This window comes from Betta splendens, chromosome 4 (assembly GCF_900634795.4).
Source record: "Betta splendens chromosome 4, fBetSpl5.4, whole genome shotgun sequence".
NCBI lineage: Eukaryota > Metazoa > Chordata > Actinopteri > Anabantiformes > Osphronemidae > Betta > Betta splendens.
Genome location: NC_040884.2, coordinates 22,387,697 through 22,412,302, shown reverse-complemented (window position 1 = coordinate 22,412,302; position 24,606 = coordinate 22,387,697). Strand labels below are relative to the sequence as shown.

General features: G+C 53.3%; 1 protein-coding gene across 4 annotated transcripts; it reads left to right on the top strand.

Annotated features, from left to right (window-relative positions):
- Positions 1-1,490: 1,490 nt before the first annotated feature.
- On the top strand, positions 1,491-23,511 carry rnf152 (ring finger protein 152). Of its 4 annotated transcripts, none has more exons than XM_029148131.3 (3): positions 1,491-1,645; positions 15,792-15,877; positions 21,114-23,511. In XM_029148131.3, the coding sequence occupies exon 3, from the start codon at positions 21,248-21,250 to the stop codon at positions 21,902-21,904; it is 657 nt and encodes a 218-aa protein (XP_029003964.1). In that variant the 5' UTR covers positions 1,491-1,645; positions 15,792-15,877; positions 21,114-21,247; the 3' UTR covers positions 21,905-23,511. The 4 variants fall into 4 exon arrangements, with proteins under 4 accessions (XP_029003964.1, XP_029003962.1, XP_055364272.1 ...); XM_029148129.3 differs by lacking the exon at positions 1,491-1,645 and adding an exon at positions 2,900-3,319; XM_055508297.1 differs by lacking the exon at positions 1,491-1,645 and adding an exon at positions 4,232-4,411.
- The last annotated feature ends 1,095 nt before the right edge of the window (positions 23,512-24,606 follow it).

Here is a 24,606-nt window from a genome sequence, read left to right as displayed (position 1 = left end):
TGTTTTACACTTTAGTAATAGAGCTAACTGCGAGCTGACACTACGACCTGTCCTTGAGCTCATGTTTGTGGGTTTGTTGAAGGCGAGAACCTGGAGCTCGAGCTTTTGCTCCTTGCAGCCTCTGTGCATTTGCTTCCTGCCTCTGCTGCCGTTCTTCTCTGCAGCTGCTGGTGAGCCTGCGGTTCCTGGCGCCGTCTCTCAGCCGGATCCCGGCCGAGGCCGATCGAAGCGCTAATGGCTGTGATGGTGGAGGCGTTCCCGCACTGGATGGACTCGTCCAACGCATCTGAGCAGAAACAAAACGACCCACTGAACCAACTTCTACCGACGAACCGACAAATTGTCGGGCTCTTTGACTCGTGCCGTTACCGTGGGAACAAGGCGTGCACGTTCACTTCCCACTTGACATGCATCACACCTCCACTTGACACGCGCGCTTTACATTACAGGAGACGCGTGTGGGAGAGGGAGCGTGCCAGAGACAGACGAAGCGTCTCGTGCAGAACCTTGGGAGAACACGTCACGGTTCTGAGGAAGCAGCTTGTCACTGCACATCACCCAGACAGCAGCGCAGCCAGCACAATAGGCAATTAGGAGCTCCCACGGAGGCGCAGGAAGCGCGGTGGGTGTAACGGGAGGAGAGGCGGGGAGGCGGCATTCCTCTGAAGCGCCTGATCCCAGCGGGAGGGAAACCATCACCTCAGTTCACCGGCCCAAAGAATGAAGCTTCATCAGCACATTTACACAACGGTCACACATTTGGCTGTGACGCCCCAAATGGTGCCGACACGCACGCACGCACGCACAAACACACAAACACACGCACACACGCACACACTCCCTCCCTTTCAGGATGAAGCGGTATCAGGTGCTTGATGTTTCGTCGACACCGTTTCCACGTGGAGCCGCTGACCCACTTAATCTGGAATTCATTTCACATCATTTCATTCATTTCTTCCTATTCATCAAAAGAAGGACGTGCAGCCGTGGGTCCAAATCCGACACGTTAGTGGACAGATGATCGAGAAAAGCAAAAATAATTTGATTTCTGTCTCCTCTCTCTCTCTCTTCGGCCCGTTGACGGGGTTCCTTTGAGCAAACCCAGCTGTCCGTCACTGAAGCATCGACTCGTCCTTCAGACTCACTTTCTCATGCGTTCTGCCTGTGTGCGAGTCGACACATCAGCCGGAGGAGCAGCTCTCCTCCTCCGGCTGATGCTCGGAGTCAGACGCGATGCTGCAGAGCCATTGATCAGCGCTGGCGAGCGGTGAAGGTTCCATCCTGCGCTCCCGTGTTTGTTCAGCCCACACTGAGGACGAGAGCGCGTCCTCCGAATGCCAATTAAGCTGCTGCTGGTGGATCATTGTCACGCCACGCTGATGACGCGCGGGCCTGACAGCTGAGCCGTGCACGCGGTGCCTTTAATTAATTGCCAGCGGCTCGGCTGCACGTGGGTGGACAGGGGAAATGTGGATGTCGACGGAGAGCAGAGCTCGCTGTAAAATGTTTGTGTGAAACAAAGCGTGAGAAATTGGGGCAGGGTGAGGCTCCGCCGCCGTTCTCTGACAGCACGAGCCGAGCGTTTTCTCCGGGACGGAACTCAGAAGCGCGGTTTGTTAGTTCCTGCGGAGCAATTTGTCCAGAAGTAAGAGAACAAAGCGTCCAGTGTTTATGCGGGGGTCAGTGTTTAAGCAGGCGCCGCCGCTAGATTTAGGCTCCAAAAGTCAACATTAGCATTTCAGAGGCTTATCTATTTCCATTAACTCAGTCTTGTATAAAATTTGTCGAACTCCCCCCGGAGCCTGACGCTGGATCAGACGCTTGCTGGCTCCAGGGGTGCGTTGCCATTTTCACAGCCTTGATGCATCGCAAATTTAAATTCATTATCCTCCATAATTAAAGCAAATATATCAAAGCGCGCCGGCGCTGCAGCGGCGCTGGGAGCGGCCCTCGCGGGGCGGCGCCGTCCCGACGCCCAGGTGCAGGCGCGCGCAGCCACCTCACGGTTCCCTTTAATAATTCACCGGGAGCCGTCGCTGCGAATTCTCACCGCTGTCGCTTCACAGAACGCAGTTGCTGATTACTCGTAATTACAATCTGGTCACATTTAATTATGGTGTTCAGCCTGATGGCGGAGGAATCATTTTTAGTGCAAATCAGAGTTTTTTCGCTCACAGAGGACGGATGTGGAGCGCGTCTGTGATTCCGACGCTATCATCATTTCTGCTGTTACTTTTATTCCCACTGAGGGAATTTCGCCATATTGTTCTGTTGTCTGCTCTAAATTAAACAGTGCCTTTTAATTTGATGCTGCCACAGTGTTTTAAGTGCTTCAAGGCCGAGCTCTTGATGCTGGTTGAATGAAAATCAGTCGCACTAGTTGACTTGTTCCACAGGAAACACGGCGGGCTGTTCCCGGCCAGTTAATGAGGTTCTGGTGTTTCCTGTGCTGGAGACCCAGTTTGCTGTGAGTCAGTGGGAGCAGTGGTGACGCTCCCTGAGGTCTGGGCAGTGACGCGTCTCCTTGGAAGGTCTCATGCCTCCGCCTTATTTGCAGGGTGCCAATAATAGAAGCTGCCCTTTGCCCCGTGTACGGGCACGAGGAGCACAGGGGTAATAAAACAGCTTTAGGCACCCGTGTTATAGTAAATACATTCGTGTTAAGGTCAAAGCAGCTCCTGAGATGTATGAAACTGGAGGCAGTGGGCCGAGTTGGGGCATGTGGGTGATTGATGGGGCAATTCTGGGCGAGCACGGGGGCATTGGAGAAGGCTGCAGGTTGGAGAATTTGGCCAATTAGGAGGACGTGTGTTTGACAAGCGGACACTTTAGCAGCCTGAGGGCATTTAAGTCAACCAGTAGGAGACTGGGACCAGTCAGGTGCCCACTCAAGTCACACACAAAGAGGGCTGCCTGCGTTGAGGGCACACGTTTTTTTGCAATGCGGGCAGAGCCTCCAGAAGCAGCGGAGCGCAGCGGTGCATCCCCGCGCGCGCGCGCGCGCTCACGTCACGTCACATCACGCCGCACCGCGCTCGGCCGGCGGTGACGCGGTTTGCGCCCGAACGCGGAGCCTCCGCGTCCGTCGCTGTCCCCGCCGCTCCGGAGAGAAGGCGGATCCGCGTGGGGAGGGAGGCTGAGCGAGCGGAGCGCCCGCGGAGGGAGTGGGAGGGTCCGTCCGCCGCCTGCGCTGCTGTGAAACGGAGGAGGAAGCCAGTGAAGAGCCGCGACGCGCACGGAACGGTCTCCGAACGCCGCTGCTCCGGTTCAATGTGCAGCGGGAGAGCGGAGCACGGCCAGACGGAGGAAGCGACCAAAGGTGAGCGTGCGTGGCCGCAGGACCTCGCAATAAGTTGTTTCCGTGGGGAGGGTTGATTCTGCGTGGGAGCGACACCCTCTTGTTTGGCTTTGTCCGAACAAAGTGTTGGTGCTCAGTGATTTACGCAACACGCGACGCGTTAATGTGGCGTTCATGTGGTCTTTGCTTTTGATGAACGCGGGTTTATGAGCAGTCACGTCCTGCCTGGTTTCATTATTTCTCACTGACCCACGTCTGCAGTCGCTTCATTGTTGTTTGACTGCCGCGCGTCCTTTGTGTCGTCGTCTCGGCTCCTTCAGCTCCAGCTCTGCGCCACCGTCGCGGTCACGCGTTGTTACGGTGATTGAGGAAAGCGGCGACTCGACCTTTTTACCTGCGCTCCGCAGGGGTCGGGCTTCTCCCCGCGTCCGTGACACTTGGGCCACTTTCGGTGCGCCCCGTCGGAACCTCCTTCCCCCACGAGCTTCGCTGCGATTCGAAACCTGAAATGTGGTTCTGAAAGTCAGGTGTGGACGCTCCACTCGTGAGCAGCGTGACGATGCTGGCTGTGTCAATACGGAGCCACGAACCCCAGTTTTGACAACTATCTCCACTTTGCATTCATATTTAGGTTTCATTTCTCTCCGTTTAATCCCCGTCTTTAATTCCACCCTGATATGCCGCTGCACCTCTTCCAGCCTCCAGGATGCGTCGACTCTTACTTAATTGTCAGCTGATTTAATTGGCTGCAGGATTACTGCGCTCGCTGGGGACTTGGGTTTCTGGTTGTGCAAGCGGCGAACTCTCTCCGCTCTGTGAGCCGTTTGCTTCATGCACAGAATACATTTCCAGCGTTCTTCCCCTTTTCGCATGTGGGATGATGACATACAGTAGGTGGCGGTCTATGAAGGCTCATATTTATGACCGCCGCTTGAGTGGCTTTTTATGGCTGATCGCTGCGGTGGCTTCAACACGTGAACTGTTCACATTCCTCCGGGGGAAGGATTTATTGGGCTTTGTTGTTAATTCTAAGCGGGTTCGCTGTGGGACCTGTGATCGGAGCCCGGTCACGCAGCGCTGGGCCCCGGGCGGAGGAGCTGCCTCGTCTCACAGGTTCTGCCACATCCTTTGTAGTGTTTTAGTTTCTGTTCTATAGACGCGCGCTGGAGATGAACGCTCAGCGTTTTAGCCCGGGCCAAACCGTGGTACCGGTCCGGGTCCGGCACCGTGGACCTGCACCCCTTGTCCGTGCAGCGGTGCACAAAGTTGCAGCAGCTGATTTAGAGTTTGTGCCTCTTTAAAGTTGACGGCAAATGTGCTCAGAGCTGATTCACGCGTCATTGAGCGTCTCATCAGATAAATAACCTAAAGCACAGCTGTTCGGGCCGGAGCCGCGTCTCAGACTATAAGTAATTGATAAAGTAAGGGGCGCATTAATCCATTACGAGCAATGAATTTTGAGTGGAATTCACATCAAACTAAGCCCGTAGTCCGTCGGTCTGGAGTTCTAGCGCTTCTCTCTGTGACGTCAGCTGTTTTTTACCAGCAGTGGTTTGACTGGGACGTTGCTCTGCAGGTTTGTGCGTGAATCACTGGAGTTTATCTCGGTTGCTGCGTCTGCATGAGCAGTCACGAGGTCACAGATCGCTTGTTTACTGGACAGAGGTGCGTTGACCTGTCGACCTGTGGGCAGCGAGCGCCCGTGAATCCACAGATTCCATCTGGCGCCGACTGAAACGTGCATGGATTTACACTGTTACTGTGTTTGTACGCGCTGAGATTAAATCAGGGTTTACTTATGGATCCCTACTAATTCTTCTAACTATTTCCTTGTGGGATCAGTTCCTATCTGGACAAATAACTGCTCACAGATTTGGGTTTACTTCAAACACTGCAGCCTTTGTTGTGAACAGTGATCTCGAACAAAGGTCTGGAGAAACATTTACACGGCTTCACATCCAGAATCCTCAGATAACATCAGAGCACAGTCCACTCTAATGCAACCTGCTTGATTTGCTCATCTGCCCCAGTGCATGCTGGGATATAATTCTTCCGGAGACACGTGACGATGCCCGTGGGCTCGTCCTGTAAACCACCGGTGCCACCGATGCTTTGGATGAGGAGCACATACTGGAACCTGCCGGTCTCCTCCTCCTTGTTATTCATAGACTCGGATCCGCAGCCAGAGCTCAGAGCGAAGGGAATATGTGTCCGTATATCGGCTGCACTTACCAATATTTACTCGGCTTTATCTAACAGCTGCTCGGTGCCGTCCGTGAGCAGCCGCAGGGAGTGAGTGTAAACACTGCCTCCGTTTGCTCAGGCGGAGCTTCAGACAGTCACACACCTTTTGAAATTGTCTTTGGAGCTTAACTCGTCCTGGCATCTTCATCCGGCGCGTCGGCGGCTCTGCAGCCTGAAACAAGCAGCTCAGGGCTTATTACCCACATGTTGAGACCTGTTCCTCCAGTGTTGTTGATTTAACGATGGTGATCGCAGCATTGCAATATTGTGTTGACATTATGGAAACCCAAATCTTCGAGGACTGGAGCATTTGTGGAAACCCGGGTTTCCTGGTCACTTCCTGGTCTGTGCATCGATGATGTCATCATTTGTGGAGGTGACGAGCGGCTCTAGGCTGGACCTTCCCGCTGTGTTCAGGGGTTTCGCCATCAGCTGTGTCTCTCTCGTTTCTGCCTAATTCCTGTAAAATTGAAAGTGAAGCTGTCGGGTCCCGTCGGTGCTTCAGTTAAATAAATCCGACAAGATGTTGATTAACTAGATCAACGACTCCACGCTGGCTTCAGACCGAGCGTGTGGGATGATGCTGATGATGGATGATTCACTGCCTGCGGGATTGAAACGTGTCCTCCGCCGACAGGCGATTTGGCCCCGTGCTGTTTGTTCTCCGGAGACCTTCGGTCGGGCTCTGCGTGCCGTCCATACCTCATTTCCCACTTTGCTCCGTTTCTGTTTATAAAGCGCCACCTCCGCAGTCTCCTTCATTAATTTCTCCTCTCCCGAGCCGTTGGCAGGTTCACTTCCACGTTCCCTCTGCTTCATTTGCATCCCGGCTCCACGCGGCTGCCCAAGTGTTCTCTGGGAGTCAGGTGGCTAATTGGTTCCCATCTGTTGGGAGAAAGTGGCCTTTACGGAATCTTGGTTCATTTGTAGCAGGAGTTTCAGCACAATGACTCAGTTTAAGCTCAGTCCAGACTCCTGCTGTAGTTGTTTTAATTTTCTGTCTGCGTGTTTGCTCAAACTCTTAAAAAATTTGAATGTCTGCATCAGTGCATGATTTGTTTTTTCTCTCAGAAATGATGCAGCTGCTTCAGGCTGAGCATCGTGTCCTAATCGCTGTGTTCAGCCTTTCATTTCCAAATCGCTCATCGGCTTCAAAGGAGGAAGTGGTTGAAACAACCCAAACAGGAAGTGACGGGGAACAAACCGAGACATGAGAACCACAAAGCGCTGGTTGTTTACTTCTGCTTGTGCAGAAGATGAGAGACGGATTAGCTTCTCTCCTGGGCCAGCATCACCCATGAGGCCGCGTCCATTCAGCCCTTTGTGCACCCGCCTGACACGGAGCAGAGGATGCTGCCTGTCTCTGGGGGCCGGGGCTGGAGTCTAGACTTGTTTATTTTCTATCCAGAGGAGGTTCATTCAGCCTGTCTGCATCTGGTCTAATACTCTGTGCTTAAAGAAGTGAAGTGTGTGAACCGCTGCTGACACAGTTCAGTGGTTTCAGACCTTAAGCTGCTTAAAACCATGAAGCTAAACAATGAGAGAATGGAGCCGCTGCTAAGATGGCGCCTCCTGGTGGTGGTGGTGGTAACACAGGAGCCTCTCACTGTGGCCTTCACCCCTCCTCCTCCTCCTCGCTGGGCATCTGTATTCATAATGTCTGTCGCATGACCTGCTCTGTGGGAGCTGCTGATGAATCAATCTCCAGCTCTTTTTGAGCTGGCTGACAATTGATGGGGTGCCAGCGCTGACCTTCTGTAAAGAGGTAAGGTCTCCGCGTCGTCCACAGAGACAATCAAATAGTGTTTTTAGTGTTTTCTCTCCTCGCTCGTGGAGCAGAGGCTGAAATACAGATCGGCTCTGCTTTGCTAAACGTAATTTGCTATTTAAAGGCGGGAGCGCTGAGGAAGAGATGAGCTACAAAGTGGCAATTGAGGGGAGATGACGGCAGTAAGTTGCTCCAAGGTTATCAGGCCAGTGGAGATGCTTTTGAGAATTGCACACATCAGCAGACGAATTCTTCCTGTGTTTTCCTGTCGGAGCGTCTGCAGACCCGGTTCCGGTTCCGCCCGCGGGCCCGTCCACCCGTCTAAACCGCAGCGCTTAACGCTTTATTCAGGGCGCCGCCGCCGAGCGGTGGCACCGGGCGCTGCTCCGTCCCGCGTCTCCTGAGACGGATCCAATTTGAATCCATCACCGTCTCCCTCGTGTTCCTGTTGTTTTGTGGACGTCGCCTCCGATGATAGATGCGGTTATTTCCGTTTGCAGGATGGATTGTAAACAGTGACGCGTAGTGAAGGCTAATTCATCCTCCATTGTCAAAGGGAAATCATTTACCTTTCCTTCACAATCCATTAAGTCAGTGGGAAGGAGACATCAGCTGGACGGGCTCAGACGCTGCAGCTTCCACTGTGTCCAGGTTTAGTTCTGAGCAGCCAGCAGAGATTCAAGTGAGGTCAATGTTTGTCTTTTCAGGATAAGCAAGAACACACGGTCGTATTATTGTAATCATCCCAGTAAGAATGAAGAGATGTGTAGGAACCTATTCTTTATTCTTTATTATTCTTGATTATGATTATGATTCTATACTATGATACTATGATTCTTTATTAGTTGTTTGTTATTAGGTTCAGGTTCTTTGTCATAAACATCCACAGGCTGTAAAGTCATGTAATGTGTATTAACTAACATTTGTTCATTGCCTCCAGCGTTTATCTGTACCAAGATAACAGTGAGTCTGAGCTCTCGCCCACAAGGATGTGACTGTAGTAAATAAGACTGTTGTGTTGGTGAAGCTTGTTCCAGCCTTCAGGACGAAGGTCTCTCCTCCTCATCACATCAGGAAAGCAAGAGTGAGCTGAGTTACTGAAAGTCTAGATGGAGCCTTGTTTACAGTACTTACGGTAATTAAAGACAGCCGCTCTGGCTCTGACCTACATTTTCTATGATGATTTTCAAAAACAAAAACATTTAGAAAAGAATGGAACAGTGGTGATTAAATATGTAAGCAGGTTAGAGGCTGTTTGTTTACTGAGGAGCAAGTGAGAACGTGTTCAGTCTAAACATGATGCTTCATGTTAAAAACGAATAGTGCGTGTACACACACACACACACACGGTTGCAGGGTTTCCTCTGTTCTGATGGGATGCAGGGCTGGAGGCTGATGCTGATGGATGTGTGGGGTTGTAGACGGCCGAGGTGTGAAGGTCCACAGAACATGACCCTGTCAGAGCCCTGCAGCAGTGAGTGATGTGCCACTGGATGCTCAGCGCGACACAGGACCTGGTGTTGGTGTCTTTAAATAAATCCGTTATGTCTTTTTGGTTTTGGATCTGAACAGGATGAGGGACTCCGTGACACGCTGAATGGGTTCAAACAGCAAACATCTGGATTTGCAGCAGATTAAATGGCTGCTGGGTTCTTCCGGCCTCCGGGGGCTCAGCTGAGCACGTGATCCGTAGACCTGGGCTCATTTCAGGGGTCCTACACGCCTCTCGCCTCGGGTCAAAGTCATGTCTGTCGCATGCTGCGCGATGCTGGGGCTGTTACTCACCACGGGGGCAGGGGACACTGTGACAGCGACGCTTCTATAACATGAAGGTGATTAAAGGTCTTCTCCGCGGCCTTGCTCTCTCTTTCCTGGCGTTGCCGTCTGATTTGACCCCCACATTCGACTCTGGCTTGTGCTGTGGTTTCCCAGGCAGGAGGAGAACGTGGCTCCTGTTTTTCACGGTGACCTCCCCCGTTGCTCCCAACCGGGCTTGTTTGCAGCCCTTTTGTGGAAAAGGCAGCTCGCTGTGTTTAGTCTGAAGGGCAGAGCAGCAGCACCTCACACGTCTGCTGTGATGGAGATTGTTTCCCTCTTTCCTCGCTGCCTTTTTTTTTTTTTTCCCAAGCTTTCACAAGGACACGAGCCCTGAGGGGTTGAGGCTCTGGCAGCGAGATCGGAGGAGGAGGTGGACGCGGACGCGGGAACGGAAAGGGATCAAGGAGAGACGCGGAGCTCAAAGGCAGACGGGCGGCAGGGAAGTGCACCGTCGGCCGACGCTTTAATTTGAGCTCCACTCGATCCACTCGATCACGAGTGGACTGAAATTGATGACTCCTGAAAGCGTCATTGAACACGCCAACGTCTGCGACACAAACGCATAACTCTGTGTTTTGGAGGGCGACGTCGCCTCCTTCACCTCGCTGATGCATCTCCGATTAGGACAAACTACTGGTGGTTTGCATGGCTCCCTGTCCCTCATTAGCCGGCGTGAGGACCCCATCGCGTGTATTGTAAAGGTTTGAGTTCAAACTGGACCAAAGCAGAACCTCCTCATGCTCCAGATGAGGCATTAGGCCGTGTTGGCAGACGGTCCCTAACCTTCTCGTCCTGATTCGTGTGTTGGGGACTGGATTGATTTCCTGTGATGACACACGCGCTGTGGTTTTCCTCTGCATCCGTCATCGGCTTCGTCCTCGCCGCTCCGCTCCATCCATCCGCCGCGATGAAGACGTCTTTGGACAGACGCTCGTTCCGTCCTCGCTGCCAAATCCATTTCCTTGGCAGCTGTTCCCCGACGATTGGACATGAAAACCAAAGCGCTGCCGGAAGCGGCGGGCGAGCATTTGAAGTCGTTGGTTTCCATGCAGAAACGAGACGCGGAGGTGTGAGTGTAGAAGGCGACGCTGCGTGCGTCGCGCTCTGATGCTGACGGACCCGTCTGTCACATCCGCCACACAGGCTCCCACTTCCACTGTGAAACGGTGCTCGGAGCCGGGATCTGTGGGAACGGCACACATGCTCCTCAGTAGATAACGCTCCGGTCCAGGTTCAAATCCTCCTCTGGGCCTCTGTCGCGTCTTCACTGCCGCCGGAGACGCCTCGCTGGCTTCTCCCTGCTCAAACAAACCAAGGCTTCCTCAGGTCGGCCCGGCGCCTGGAGCTTCACTCAAACGCTCATCAGCTGATTCAGAGCAAGTGTAAAAACGCGCGCCTCGGCCTCCTCACGTCTAAACGTCTTCGCTATCAGACGCCGCAAAGCGCTTCTTTGTCTTCCCTCAGATCCTGGAGGAGCGCACGTCCGACACCAGGCGCCTCCTCCCTCGTTCTGTTCGTCTCGGCTTTAATGGGACAGCTGATTGTTTTGCTCCTTGCCAGCGTGTTTCCACACATTCGGAATTAATTGGACAGCAAATTGATCCTGCTTTGGAGCCGGAACCCTGGAAGCGGCAGCTCCGGCTGCATTCAACAGTTTAATCTGAATACTAAATGTTATTAAACCCTCCCCTGCCTCGCCTGCAGGACAGTGTGTACCTGGTAATGAGAAAAAAGCCCCGTGGGCCTGTTGCTTTCACCGAGCACCACACTTGTATAATTCAGTAATTAATTACCTTAGTGCCTGGAGGAGGTTTCAATGGTTCGACGCTCCACCGCAGAACGTCTCACCGTGCGTCGCCTGTCTTTCTGTTCAGATCGGGTGAAATGATCACGGCCATGAGGCTCATGACCTCACGGGCTAGATGTCAAATAGAGAGCTCCACGCAGCACATCTCTCACTTTGCTCCACCGGTGGCGGGGTTTTAAATCCGCTCCAGCTCAAGCCTCCGTCTCCTCATTGTGCTTCGCTATTCTGAGTGCAGCGCCTCCGCCTCTCATCGCGCCCGCTCTGCTTACACAGCCGAGGCTCGGAGGAGCCGCACACGCCGCTCGCAATGTAGATGACAGGATAAAGAGAGAGAGAGAGAGTGGCGGGCGGGTGGGCGAGCGAGGACGGGAGCAGGAGGCTGTGATGGAGCGGCGAAGGGAAAGGCCAGACGGAGGATTAGCCGCGTCGCCGTTGTTATGACATTTCTCTCTGTCTCCTCTGGGAATGAATACCTCCATATAAATGTCCTGAACTGGTGACGGGCCAGGACGGGAGGTGGAGGCGGCCATAATTTGGTTTCAGGTGGATGTAATTAAAGGTTGGGGCCTCAGCGGCTTCCTCGGAGCTAATTTGTTTAGGAAGCGGCGGTTCCCCGGTGGCAGCGGCTGACGTCGGTGGCACAGCGGATGCTGCAGCTGCTGGCGCTGGTGGTCATGGCAACAGGGAGGCCCACAGGTGTCCGTATTGATATCTCTGTCAGGCCTGGAGCTCCCACTGTGGGCTCCATTTACATTTCAGCGCTGTGCAGCAGGTGCCGTTTATCCGCTCACCTGGTCCCATGGAGTTTAACTCGCGATTGTAGCCGTAATTGGACGCTAACATGTCCACGTCATCTGTAACAGAAAAGAACGTGGGGTCCAAGTTTATGATTCAGATGAAATTTTAGCTGAAGCGCAGCTGGCAGTTTATGCTGTGAGGAGGATGATGATGATCCTTCCTCGCTGTGTTTCTCCGTTTCAGCTCATCTACTGGTTGGACCGCGCGGCCACGAGGCTGCGGTGTCTTTGAGTCCAGTCGGCTCATGGGCCTCCGACTGAGACGACATGGACTCCCTCCAAACGACATCCTGGCACATGTTAGCGACAGGGAAGGACAAATTAGAATTGGCGTTGCTGGAAGCGTGGGATGTCCTGCCTGGGAGCTTCCTGTGGCGTCTGTTCAAAGCTTGCGCGGACTCTTTTCTGTCTCACGGTCACCTTGCAGGATTTCTAGGACTCCATCATAAAGGGCTGCTCGGTGTGAGGCGCCGGCACCGTTTCCATCCATGGCGGCTCTGAGCAGCTCCTGGGTTCGGCCTCCTCTGCGGTGCTTGATAAAAGGACGCTCCGTCTGATCCCGCGCGCGGCCGATGCTAATCTGTGCGCTCCCCGTGTGGCCTGAGCCCCGGCGGCGGGATCAAAGGCCGCGGCGCCGAGCTCCGCTCCTCCGCGCAAAATAAATGGCTTCAGCTCCGCTGCCAAAAATCAGGCGGATGAGCAGGAGGCGCGTTATCGTCTCGCACGCTGCAGGTTTTCTAATCTCAAAGTGTATTGACTGATTCCTCCTGAAGAGCTGAGCTCCCCGGCTGCTCGTGCCCGTGATATTTTCAAAATGCCCGAGATGAGATTTGATTTCTTGGTCCCCACTTGGCCTTAAATCACGTGTTCAAAGCCCTGTCTTCACTTCTTGTATAATCACACCCATTAGGTGAAGCAGACTCCAGCCTCCGTGGCCAAAACCACACCTGTGGATTTGGACCATTAGCTGGAATTAAAGCGTGGCGCGTCTTCATTGTCTTCTGATCAAGAGGCCGATGAGGCTCCGTTTGGGAGCTGGTGGTGGTGCTGATGCAGCCTGGTCACACTGGCTGGTGATCATCTGACGTCTGATGGTCCTGAGTCCGTGCATGTGACCCAGCGTCCGCTGTCCTCTGACTCCTCGCCGCCCCGACGCCTCCTTCCTTCTCCTGCTGTTTTGTGTCCGTCTGGTCGCTGCCATTGATTAACTCCGCAGGCCTCATCAGAGCTTGTTATCCCGTCACTTCGCCCAACTGTTCGAGTCATTAACATTTCGGTTAGTGTGCAGAATGCTTGAGCAGGTGCTGCGCTGCTGTCAGAGAACAGAGTGAGGTGGAGACGTGATGGATGGATGCGGTGAAAGCTCAACGCTGCTGCTTCTGCAGCACTGACTGAGAGCTAGTGGAGCAGCGTCAGCTGAAGGCCTCAGGGCTCGGCCCAACAACAAAGTCCACAAAGTTTTTTTTTTTTTTTTTTAAAGGAATAATATTTGCGATGAGACAGAAGCTGCTTCATTGAACTAACTAACTGAGGTGGAAAATGATCCATGATGTTCCTGTTCCACGTTACAGAATAACAAAGGGTGATGTCAGACATGAGGGATAATCAGTTTGAATCAGGAGCCAGTGTTTAATCGTTTTCTAGCTTGTATGAGGTTAATGAAGGTGATTTATTTGAACGCGGGTCGAGCCGTGCAGCAGGAACCTGCTCTGCGCGTTCGTCCTGTCAGGTTCAGCCCAATCCAAACTCCTGGACAGGAATTAGAACGGAGCCGGCGCCGGGCTCTCCCACGCCGCCTTCAGCTCCTCTTTCTCCTCTGTCATGAAAGAGCTGACAGCTACTGTAATGAATTTATGTGACGCGAGTGTTTGTGTCGGAGGCGCAGGAGGGAGGAAGCGCTGGGACGTCCATTAGCATAACAGCCTGGTTCAGGCGTTTCTACACGTTTACGGCCTCAGCAGCAGCTCAGGAGCTGGAGGATCGCGTCCTGCTGCGACGCTGGAGCTCTTTCCTTCGCGTGCTGAAGGTTTGTCCTCCGTCCACGCGCGTGTTTGCACGTCTCGTGTTTGACATTGACGCCGAGCGTTGCAGCTTCAGACGGAGCGGCCCCGGCGCCGCGTCGGATGGAGAGGGAGGTGATGATGGGCTCATCAGAGACGGAGCGGATGAAGGCGGCGCGGGTCGAAGGGCGCCGTTCATCCGAGAGCCTCGTCGTCTCTCTCTCCTCCACCCACCTTCTCTTTATCTTCACCCAGTTCTGTGAAAACTGCCTGGAAGCGGCGGCCGTGTGCCGCTTTAAGCAGCTTTTGAAAGCGAAAATGATCTGCGGCTCATCACGGTCTGCCGTTCTTACAGGGACTCCATGTTTCCATCAGCAGCAGCAAAGTGAATAACGATTCAAAGATGGAGAGGGAAGGTTTCTGCTGCTACACGTTTGACCTTTTACTCAGCTGGCGATGTACTGGTAAATAAGCGCAGAAACCTTTAATAACGGTTCCATTAACAGTTATGAAGCGTCAGGCTTTGCTCGCGTGTTCAGATCAGCGCAGGATGAAAGCGGAGCCTCAGACGACCTGGCTCCGTTCTCCAGCCTCGGGGTAATGAGCAGCACCTGATGCTGCGACAGCCGCATCGACCGACAGCCCCCGGCTTTAATCCTGACAAATAGCCGCCATCGGTGCTGCTGTCGTCCTCCCGACGCTTCGCTCGCTCCTTCAGCAACATGAAGAAGCTGCAGATTCACTAAGGATCCATATCGTCCCCAACAGGGCCCATTACCTTAAGTGAGTGTCGATCGGAGGCTGCTTCTTTATGTACAAATGAGCTGTGTGTGTGTGTGTGTGTGTGTGTGTGTGTGTGTGTGTGTGTGTGTGTGTGTGTGTGTGTGTGTGTGTGTGTGTGTGTGTGTGTGTGTGTGTGTGTGTGTGTGTGTGTGTGTGTGTGTGTGTGTGTGTGTGTGTGTGTGTGTGTGTGTGTGTGTGTGTGTGTGTGTGTGTGTGTGTGTGTGTGTGTGTGCACTACTTTTGAAGCTGAGCTGCTTTGTCGTCCCTCGTGTTGTTAGTGACGGCACGGCCTCGCGTTACGCGTCACACGACGTTAAATGCGGCAGACGCGGCCGGGGACGAGACGTGAAGCGATATCAAAGCGTGTTTGTTTGGGATGACTGCGAGGATCTGTCCTCAAAGAGGGAAGGAGCAGGCAGACGACTGTCTCATCTGGTTCTCAGCGGAACCACCCGGTGTGTTCACAGCGGCGCTTCCGGGCCTCTAATTCCCTCCGTGGCTCCTGGACCGACTCAAAAATGTGCCTGATTTGTTCGTACCTGAATAAAGGTAAAGGCGTCTCAGTCCCTGAGGACTAATGAAACAGGCTGAATGTGTAACAGACCAGCTTGGTTCCTCAGACTCTGACTGTAGATCAGCTCCAGGCTGGCGGTCGAGCCTCGGGTTCCAGCGTGCGCTGGTCCAGATGAGGCTGTGTGTGTGAGCGGTGGAGGAGCTGGTGGTGGTGGAACCCACCGCTAATTGTTTCTGGTCAGTGAGTTCAAATGTGCTTTGATGCCTTTCGTCCGTCCTTTCACCGACGCTGCAGCTGCGTTTCTGAGATTTCTTCTGAATACAGGGATTAAATGGTTTAATATAAAAATCAGAATAAGGCTTTAAAATGTTATGAAAAAATGTGCAAAACAAGCTTCGCCATGAATTCAGCCTCTCGCTGCCAATGAGCTGCAGGTTTTATTGACGACCGTGGTGCAGGCTTTGCAGCAGAGTCATTGATTTCTCATTCCCCCTTATTCCACCAGCAGCTCTGGAACCTGCATTCTACAGCAAGAGACGAAAAACAGGACAGTTTGAAAACTCAGATTTCTACAGAAACACAATCCTCCACTTCCTCAAAGCAGAAACCTGCTTCAGTCTGTTTGGTTCTGACTGGAGCTTGTCGCTTGCCGTCCGACAGGCCTGTTGAGTTTAATTGTTGAATCTAAAGCCAACAGGAACCTGGGAGCAGCAGCAGGTCGTCTCAGCACGCGAATGAACGGTGTTTTTCCTGTCTTTGCAGAGACCTGCAGCTCCTCCACACCTCCAGCCAGACGAGCAGACGCATCCTGGAGCCGCCTGTCGACCCGAAGCCTCCGTCCACGAGCGGTGAGAAGGATACGAATACGAGTTCAGATGATTCTTTTCCATCCATGTTTGATTTGTTCATTTCCTTCACCAAACAAATCCTGTATCACGTCTTTCATTCACTGCCTGTTTAGTTACAAGCCGCCTCACGAGAGAAACATGTGATGTTCATCAGCAGATTTGCTGTACAATAAGTTCTCGTTCAGATTCAGTTAAAATGCAGAAAAACATGATACGTGTCATTTCTAATATCCGACCTTGACGTTCAACGTCCTGTGAGGAGCGGACAGGACAAAGGTAATGAGCTGAAGACCCGAAGCGCCGCATCGCCGCACCTTTACCTGCATAGAAACCAACATAATTAGTATTAAAGGCACACGACTGGAGGGGAAGGCCTGATCCGCCTGCAGTGGGTTCTGTGGCCAGAATCCCCTGAATAATGAGGTGATTAGCTCGTGTTCTGGTGTTGGGCCTCATTCTGCGTTTCTCCTGAACACATCGTCCTAATCGCGTCCTGAATCACTCCTTTGTGTTGAGATAAAGACTGTTTACATCCTCTTTACGTGGCTGAGCTGAGTGACTAAGCTAATTATTTCCTCCGTGCTGACTCCTGCGTCTTAACGGCGGGCGGCCGGTCGTTTCCGCGGACCGGATCGGACGCCGCCGCCGGTGCCGCTGCAGAGGCTGGGGCTTTGTTTCAGCCTCCCGTTGCCTGGCAACCGCACACTCCGCCGACCACAGCGCCCGCGTGCCACTTGAACCTCGTCGAGCCTCTGGTGCTACTCACAACCATATCCCCCCGTTTAATTGGCATTTTAATCCTTGATTGCATTAAATGGAAGGGAGCTGTTTTAGTCTCGGCAGATAATGGGGCTGAGGCAGCGATAAACTCAGAGCTTTTACAGGACGTATGAAGGTCAAACTCCCTGAATGACTCTCCTCCAGTGGTAAAGCCTCATCCAGCAGCGCGTCGAGTCGCTGCTTGACCCCAGCTCCACGCGCTGTGTGTGAGATGACGTCCCGCCTGTAACGGCTCACGCCACGGACGGCGCCGACGCGCTGCCGCTGACAAGGTGACATGCGGCGGTTTGAGGCCAGATCTAAAAATGTGCCGCTCCGCCACCTCGGTGCCGCCGCCCCCCGCCGCCAGCCTCCGAGCAAGGTTTTGTCAAAACAGCAGCGAGATGACAACTTTTATCTGGCAGCGACGTGCCAGGTCTCCATCTGTGGTTCCGCGCGGCTGAGAGACGCTTGAAAGGCTGCGCTCGCAGCGTCGCCGTGAGTCGAACACGAGATGATACATGTGACGAATATCTAATCGTCTGCTGAGAGCGTGGCTTTGCCTCCACCTGCGGAGCTTCTTAAAAGCCTTTTTATGCCTCACACACACACACGCACGCTCTGGGACGTGCAGAGGATCCTGCCTTCGCCTCCTGCTGCGTCTCCCTGTGCTCTGTAGATGCGTGATGCTAAAACCTGTCCCGACTCTTGTTTTCCACTCGCTGTCAGACTTTAAAAGCAGGAACCCAGACGCCCAGAGAGCGACCGTGTGGCTCCTCGGCGTCTGTTTATCAGAATCTCTGCTCCTAATTCAAAGGAGAGACACTAGACTCAGGATGTTACTTCTATTTACGTGATTTCCAAAGCGTTCTGCTCATTGATCAGCTTAATTAAAAGTCTTGGTGCCGTTTGAAGTCAGAGCTGAGCTTCTCCTGGATCTGTGCGTGTGTCGATGATGGAGCCGCGGCTGAAATGTTTGAAATTTGCTCAATGTGGAGTGGCCTTTCATGGAAGCTGTGGAGCCGGAAGCTGATGAGAGCGTCTGGCCTCAACGTGACCGCGCTGCCGATTGATGGGAAATGCTCGGATGCATGTGAGTCAGGGCTGAACGTTTAGGTTAGTTTCATTCAGGTCTATTGTAAACACTGTGTTCTGAGTAAGTCTTGATGTACGGAATGAAGCCGTTGGTCGGGTCACGCTCCAGCTCACCTGCTCTGCTGCTCACTGGTCAAGCTGGTGCACGCCACGATGTGTTTAGCTGCACAGGGTCCATCTCTGCTGGACACACGCACACACACACACACACACACACACACACGCACACGCACACACACACACACAGAACCAGGCTGATCGTTTTGGGCCAGTTTTCTGTCAAAGCCTCGGCCTCTAAAGCTAAACATCCACATCCTAGCTGAACCTTCTGAGTCGTGACCGCTGCTCATTTGACTCTTGTGAAGGACAGACACTCGCTTTTCGTCCTCCTTCATTGGAGGAGGCCGTACTTTCAGCTAATTGATGAGCTGCCGAGCGTGAACAGTGGAGGAGTCGCTCTGGCCCTTCAGCTCCTGCTCCGCGACTCTGGAGGATGTGTTGACTCCCATCCAACGGTTGAACCGCAGCAATGATGTGCACGACGCAGTTTGTTTGTGTTGTAGCACTTCCTTTATGCTTCAGCCATAAGTGATGAGCTATTAGCCTAAAACCAGCCCATGCATCACCTGCACCGCAGCATTTAGCCGTCATTTCACTGAGCGAAAGCCCATTGGACTTGACAGATGTGATGCTGTGGAGCCAGCGACTGCAGCCTCCAAATGGAGCGGCGTGGTGTTAATGGCAGAGCGTGTCAGCTCCTCTGTTTAATACCTGATGAAGGAAAACACGGGAACAGACACTTAGCGCTGATGGACTCGTTGCTGCTGAAATCATAAAACACAACATAGACATTATTTTAATGCCTGGCGGAGTTCATCAGCCGAACGGCTGATTAGCTTTCAACAAGAAGAACATGAAGGATTCTGAGCATGAAGGAGAGTCTTTAGGAAGGACAGAGACAATTTTTCAATGATTCTATAGGTTCAAGGTCATGGGAGGCTCACGTCATCAAGGGCAAATGGGCCTTTTCTATAATTAGGATTAAAGCTGCACATTTGTAGATTCGCGGTTACCGCGGCTGTTTGCATTGACCCTCCTCATCACTGACTGGACGAGCGGGTCGGCCCTCGTCTCGTCTGGGTTTATTCGGAGCAGCCTGCTGCTTCCTGCACCTGTGTGTAATGAATCAGGTGCATCACGTGGACGCTTGCGTCACGCTGCACATCGTCAGCCTCCAACGTGTCACCGCCTCCAACCTCCCCAGGATTCACAGTTAACAAGCTCGCTGCTCCCAGGTACTTTATTACGTGGAGCTGGAGTGTGTGTGTGTGTGTGTGTGTGTGTGTGTGTGTGTGTGTGTGTGTGTGTGTGTGTGTGTGTGTGTGTGTGTGTGTGTGTGTGTGTGTGTGTGTGTGTGTGTGTGTGTGTGTGTGTGTGTGTGTGTGTGTGTGTGTGTGTGTGTGTGTGTGTGTGTGTGTGTGCGCGCGCGCACTGCCGGCTTCCTCGGTTATTTTTAACTTCTGTCTGCTAGGACGAGTACACTTTCTCCTTGGCTGATTGCATGTGGAGGCCCTGAGGGAATGTGTGTGTTTCTATCCAGACCCGCTTCCACTGGACCTCGCCGTGTGGAGGTGGTGGAGGCCGCTGCTCGGCCGTTGGGCCTCGTTACTGAATCCTACGTCGTCCCAGTCGGAGCCGCGTTTGGAAAACTGGACCTGTGTTTTTGTTGATCGTGTGCAAAACCTGCAAACTGCCCTGAAGTTGTAAATCTCTCGCTCAGGACGCCTGTTTGCAACCTGCCGCTGCAGCCTCTCGGCCACATTTTGTTATGTAGGTGTGAAGGAAAATGGGTCACAAACGGAGCTTTTGCTGGAAAGCCGGGTTGCCCTGGTTACAGCTGAACCGATAAATCCTCATTTTAAGTTGCAGCCTGGTAGTTTCCTGACCACGTCGTCGCTCCGGGGCAGAGAAGCGATGCAGGATGGACGTGGCTCCACCGCATCATTGTTTTCATCACCTTTTGATCAACTTACTACTGCGTCATTAAAGAAAAGGAGGCCGACTCGCTGGTGGCCGTGTTTATACCGGCGGGCAGCAACATGGTGTCGTTACAGGGTTTTAGTATTTGCAGCGTTGTTGTGTTCTGTGTTCAGAAAATGAGCCGGAGGGAAACGGCCGAGGTGAAAAAGGACAGACATGACCCAAAGTGTAAAAGATGCGAGGTAGAGAATGAAGTGCTGGAGTCAGAGAAGGAGGAAGGAGAGTGAGAGAGCGAGCGGGCGGGCGGGCGAGCGAGAGCGGCTGGGTGCATGGGAATATTGAGCCACAAAGCATTTATGTCAGATCAAAGCTAATCCTTATCTTTGGGAGAGAGTCAGTAATATCCTGGGCTGTCTCCTCTCTCCTATGACTTAGACTTGGACGTTGGAGAATCTAGGCCGGGGGGGGGGGGTGTCTAAGCTCCACGGGTGGCTGGGGGGAGGCTGGGGGGAGGCGCAGCACGCAGAGAAGCTGGATTTACACTTGAAGGTGTGACTCGCTCAGACAAACTCCAGTTTATGGCTCCGGTGTCGTTTAATAACCTTGCACCCAGTCTGAAGCCCGAAGGCTGGGCCCAGTTCTGGACCCAGATCCTGCTGCACGGGCTGCTCCAGCGTCAGGCGCTGCGTTTGACTGCAGTCTCTTTGAGAACGCGATGTTTAGGAGGCTGATGGAGTCCTGAGCTCCACGCCGCCGCCTCCTCCCCCGCCTCCCCCCGTCTCACTCCTCTGCCCACCGCTGCGCCCAGAGCGACGGCGGAGGGAGACGGAATCTGCTCGTCTTCCCTCCTCAGCACTTTTCACACTTGACAGTTTAGGCAAAAATAAAACCTAGCGTCTGCGGGGCCCTGCTTGGTATTCATTGTTTCCTTACCGCTGTTTTGACAGGGTTTAATCATCTGTAAAGGCAAACTATCACGGCTTCCACGTGGATTAACTCGCTAGACGTGATTATGCAAGAAGAGTGGGAGGAGGAAGGCTGTTTACGGAGCTGCAGGCCTGAAGGAGGAATTAGCCACGGTTAGCGGATACGGACGCGGCGTCGCGGCTGCAGGTCCATGATCAGAGCACGAGGCGCGTTTACACTGCGTCTCAAAGCGCTCAGAAGCAGCTGCAAACGTGTACAAGACGACTTCATGTCCTGCACTTGTTCTTGTCCGTGTTTAGCTTATTCAGCGTTAGCATCTCTGCGACCTTGTCTTTGCCACTTCTTAAGATTTCCCTCCGTTCTGCTCTTTTTAATGTCATTTGTCAAATCAAATCGTGTCCGTTTGCACGCGCGGTGTCAACATGCAGATGACCGGATCCATAAACTGGACCGATGCTCTCTCGTTGTGTTGCAGAGCCATGGGCGCTGTGACGTCGCCGTGGATCCAGCGTGGAGCCTGAGGAGCCGCCGAACCGTCCTGTCCCGTCGCCTCGCGTTTCACCCCGCTCTCCCAGAACCCGCTCCCGGCTGCCGCTCCACCGGGCCGACATGGACGCCCTCTCCCAGGACTCCCTCCTGGAGTGCCAGATCTGCTTCAACTACTACAGCCCGCGGCGGCGGCCCAAGCTGCTGGACTGCAGGCACACGTGCTGCTCCGTGTGTCTGACCCAGATGCGCAGCAGCCAGAAGGAGATCCGCTGCCCCTGGTGCCGCGGCGTCACCAAGCTGCCGGCGGGCCTGTCCGTCTCGCATCTCCCCGACGACCCGGACGTCGTCACCGTGGTCGCCATCCCCCACGCCTCGGAGCACACGCCCGTCTTCATCCGCCTCCCCAGCAACGGCTGCTACATGGTGCCGCTGCCCGTGGCCAAGGAGCGGGCGCTGGGCCTGCCGGGGGCTCTAGGCCTGCCCGGAGAGCTGGGCTGCCGCTTCCTGCCCGGCGGCGGCCAGCAGAAGGGCGTGGCCGTGGTGGCGCTGCCCGAGCAGCAGCCGCTGGGCCTGGCCGTGGACCTGGACGGCGTGGCGCTGGAGGCGGGCGAGGCGGAGCGGAGGGCGGCGGGGCCGGCGGGGGCGGGGAAGGGCTCCACGTGGTCGGGCGTGTGCACGGTGATCCTGGTGGCGTGCGTGCTGCTCTTCCTGCTGGGCATCGTGCTGCACAACATGTCGTGCATCTCCAAGCGCTTCACGGTCATCTCCTGCGGCTGAGGGCGGCGGGGACCCTCCCGGACTCCTCGGCCTCGGGGCGGAGGAGGGGGCGGGACTCACCCAGGGCGTCCGAGGAGGCCGAGCAGTTTACGACCGAGTGGACCACCAACGCTCTGTTTCCTTTCAGAGACTCAAACTCCATATTTTCCCGTTCCTTCCTTTATCTTTTCGCAGCGGCTGAAAGGCCGGTTTGGTCTGTGGGGCATCAGACTTTGGACTGGATGGATTTTTCTCCCCCTGACCTGTGAAGTGGCCGCGACGTTGGCTGGTGGAGGATGCCGTGATTCGACGCTGTGTTAAAGCCCAATCAGTTATTGATGTTTGATTTGCTTTCTTTGGGGTTTTGGTCTCAGTGGACGTCACACGGCTTCTGTATTTACATGTGGACCATAGTTCTTCACTTCTGAACTGATTCTGTGCTGCAGACAGCGCCAGGATGAGTTTAACCCCGTATGAACTGGAGCTTCTGTCTGATGAACGCTCCTCTGAACTCACTGATTAACTACAGCTCCATTATTAAACCATGTTTACTTTTCAGCAACATGAAGCCATTGTTATTAGAAGCCGTTTCTTACGAAAGGCACCGGTGCCGCGTGGCTCTCGTGCCTTCAGCGGACCACCTCTGGAGGCTCTGCTGCAGATCCAGGCTGAACGCTCCACGCGCTCACACACCTTTTTGTTCGTGGTTGTTTGTTCTGCTCTTCACCCTGACCCGATCGGACCCTCGCTGGGCAGCACACACTCCAGCGCCCGCCTTTGTCGTAATGCATTCTTTAGTTTCGAAGCCGGGGGAGACGAGGCCGAGCAGAGCGGCGCTGTGTTTGTGTGTGTGTGTGAGTAATGGGTCAGTAACGGGTCAGGAGTGGGCGGGCGCTGCAGGGTCCAGTTAATGATGGCTGCATCGATTTATCTGCTGTTGAATATCTCTCGCATCCGCGGAGATGGATGTTTGTCTTTTTTTCCACTTTTCTAAGTCGAGGCGAGCGATTTGCCTGTTTGCAGGGAACTCTCCACAAACAGACGCACTCTTCGTGTACAGGACGATTGTATGTGACATAAGCTGCAAAAGAAGAAGAGATTCCACCAAAATGTTGTATATAAATCACATCTAGAACGTGGACGAAGGGTTAAAAATGTGTATATGCCCAAAATGACCATAACTCATTCTGTAATTTCGTTTTTTTTTATCTCTGTGCCTAAAATGAGTTCCTACTTTAAATGAGTTATTTGAATATTTTTGTGATTTTGCTGTTTTTCACGCTCTCCTCTTAATTCCATTCTCACCAATGGGTCTCGGCTGCTTCCCAAGGTTCCCATGCTTGTGTGGAGGGACGTAGACGTAGGACGTAACATTTATTCCATGCTCAGAAGCTCCTCACTGAGAGGCGAGTCCGGACGGGACGGGGTTCAACCTGGCTCTGGCTCAGAGGAACGCCGGCCGCGGCCCTGTACAGCGTTTTTACCGAAGCTAGAGACGTGTAGAAAAGATGCTTGTGTCATTTCTGTGCCTGTGTTCGTTCAATGACGTGAAGTTGTAGTTTCCTGACGACGGCCGATGGAACAAGCAGCTGCTGTTTTTGGTGAACTATTAAAACAAATGCTCTGAATGCGACGCCTCCAGCTGTTTTTATTGCACATTCACCGTTCACCAGCCCGATGTTTAGGCCTAATTGATCCTTTTCAGCGGTGACCTCCGCGTCCCTTTGTAGAAATACTCCACCATTGCTTCAACACAAGCAGCCTGCTGTTAAACGCTCCTATAGAAAGCTCAAAGGCTCGTCGTATTCATCCAGCTTCCATGTTTGATGGTTGAGTGAGGATGGTGTGAAGCAGCTTACTTTGTTTACCCTCAGGAGCCTCGTTCTTAAATTGAAGATCTGCAGACGCTGATGATGACCCTGCAGGTCTGCACAGGCCCAGCATCATGTATGATCCAGAACAGGTGATCACAGCAGACCGACAGCCTCCCACCTTCAGTTTGGATGTTGGACCACATGAAGTGAACGCCTTTGTTTCTGTTTCTAACCTGCATTTAAATGCTCAGCTCGTCGTATTTGAGGATCTGTTTAGTCTCACATGTAAAATATTAATGTCCTTTATCTAATTCAAAAGCTGATGATCTGCTTCGAGGCCTCGTCATCTCGTGGAGTCTGACCATCTCCTCGTCACTGTGTGACGTGAGCTCCGTCTCGGATTCTTGGCGTGAGATTTGGAGACCGTCATCCGTTGAAGCTTCGCAGCAAAGACTTCGTTTCCTCGCGCTGGGGAAAAAAAAAGTTATGGTCCCTATTTGTAGGAGGCAGCGTTGGGTGACAGTGTGCAATGGATTGAATAAAAGCAATATGCGTTTCTCAGGGAGCAGTGGCACACTGTGTCAGGCAGCTGAATAATTCCCAGGGATTAGAGGACAAAGTTCTGTTACCTAAACTCAAAACACTGATCAGACTCAAGTTGAAGAAGTCTGCGGGTGAAACGCTCATACGAGTTTCTGGGAGCGACTCAATCAGCTGCTGTGAGGAGCGTTCACTCCACCAGTCACTCCCTCTGGTCTTCACTGGGAGCTGTGGGTCATGTTAAAGGTTCTAGTGGTGGAAAGCAGCCTTGAAACCTAGAGATGAGCCTCGGTTTATTTTATCAGTAACACAACCTTGAATCGTTGTGTTGTTTATTCAGTTTCACAAAAGGTCATCGATATTTGATTT

Bases quoted from the DNA above. Each gene is read 5' to 3' on its own strand.
- rnf152 (XM_029148131.3), top strand. From the start codon at position 21,248: ATGGACGCCCTCTCCCAGGACTCCCTCCTGGAGTGCCAGATCTGCTTC.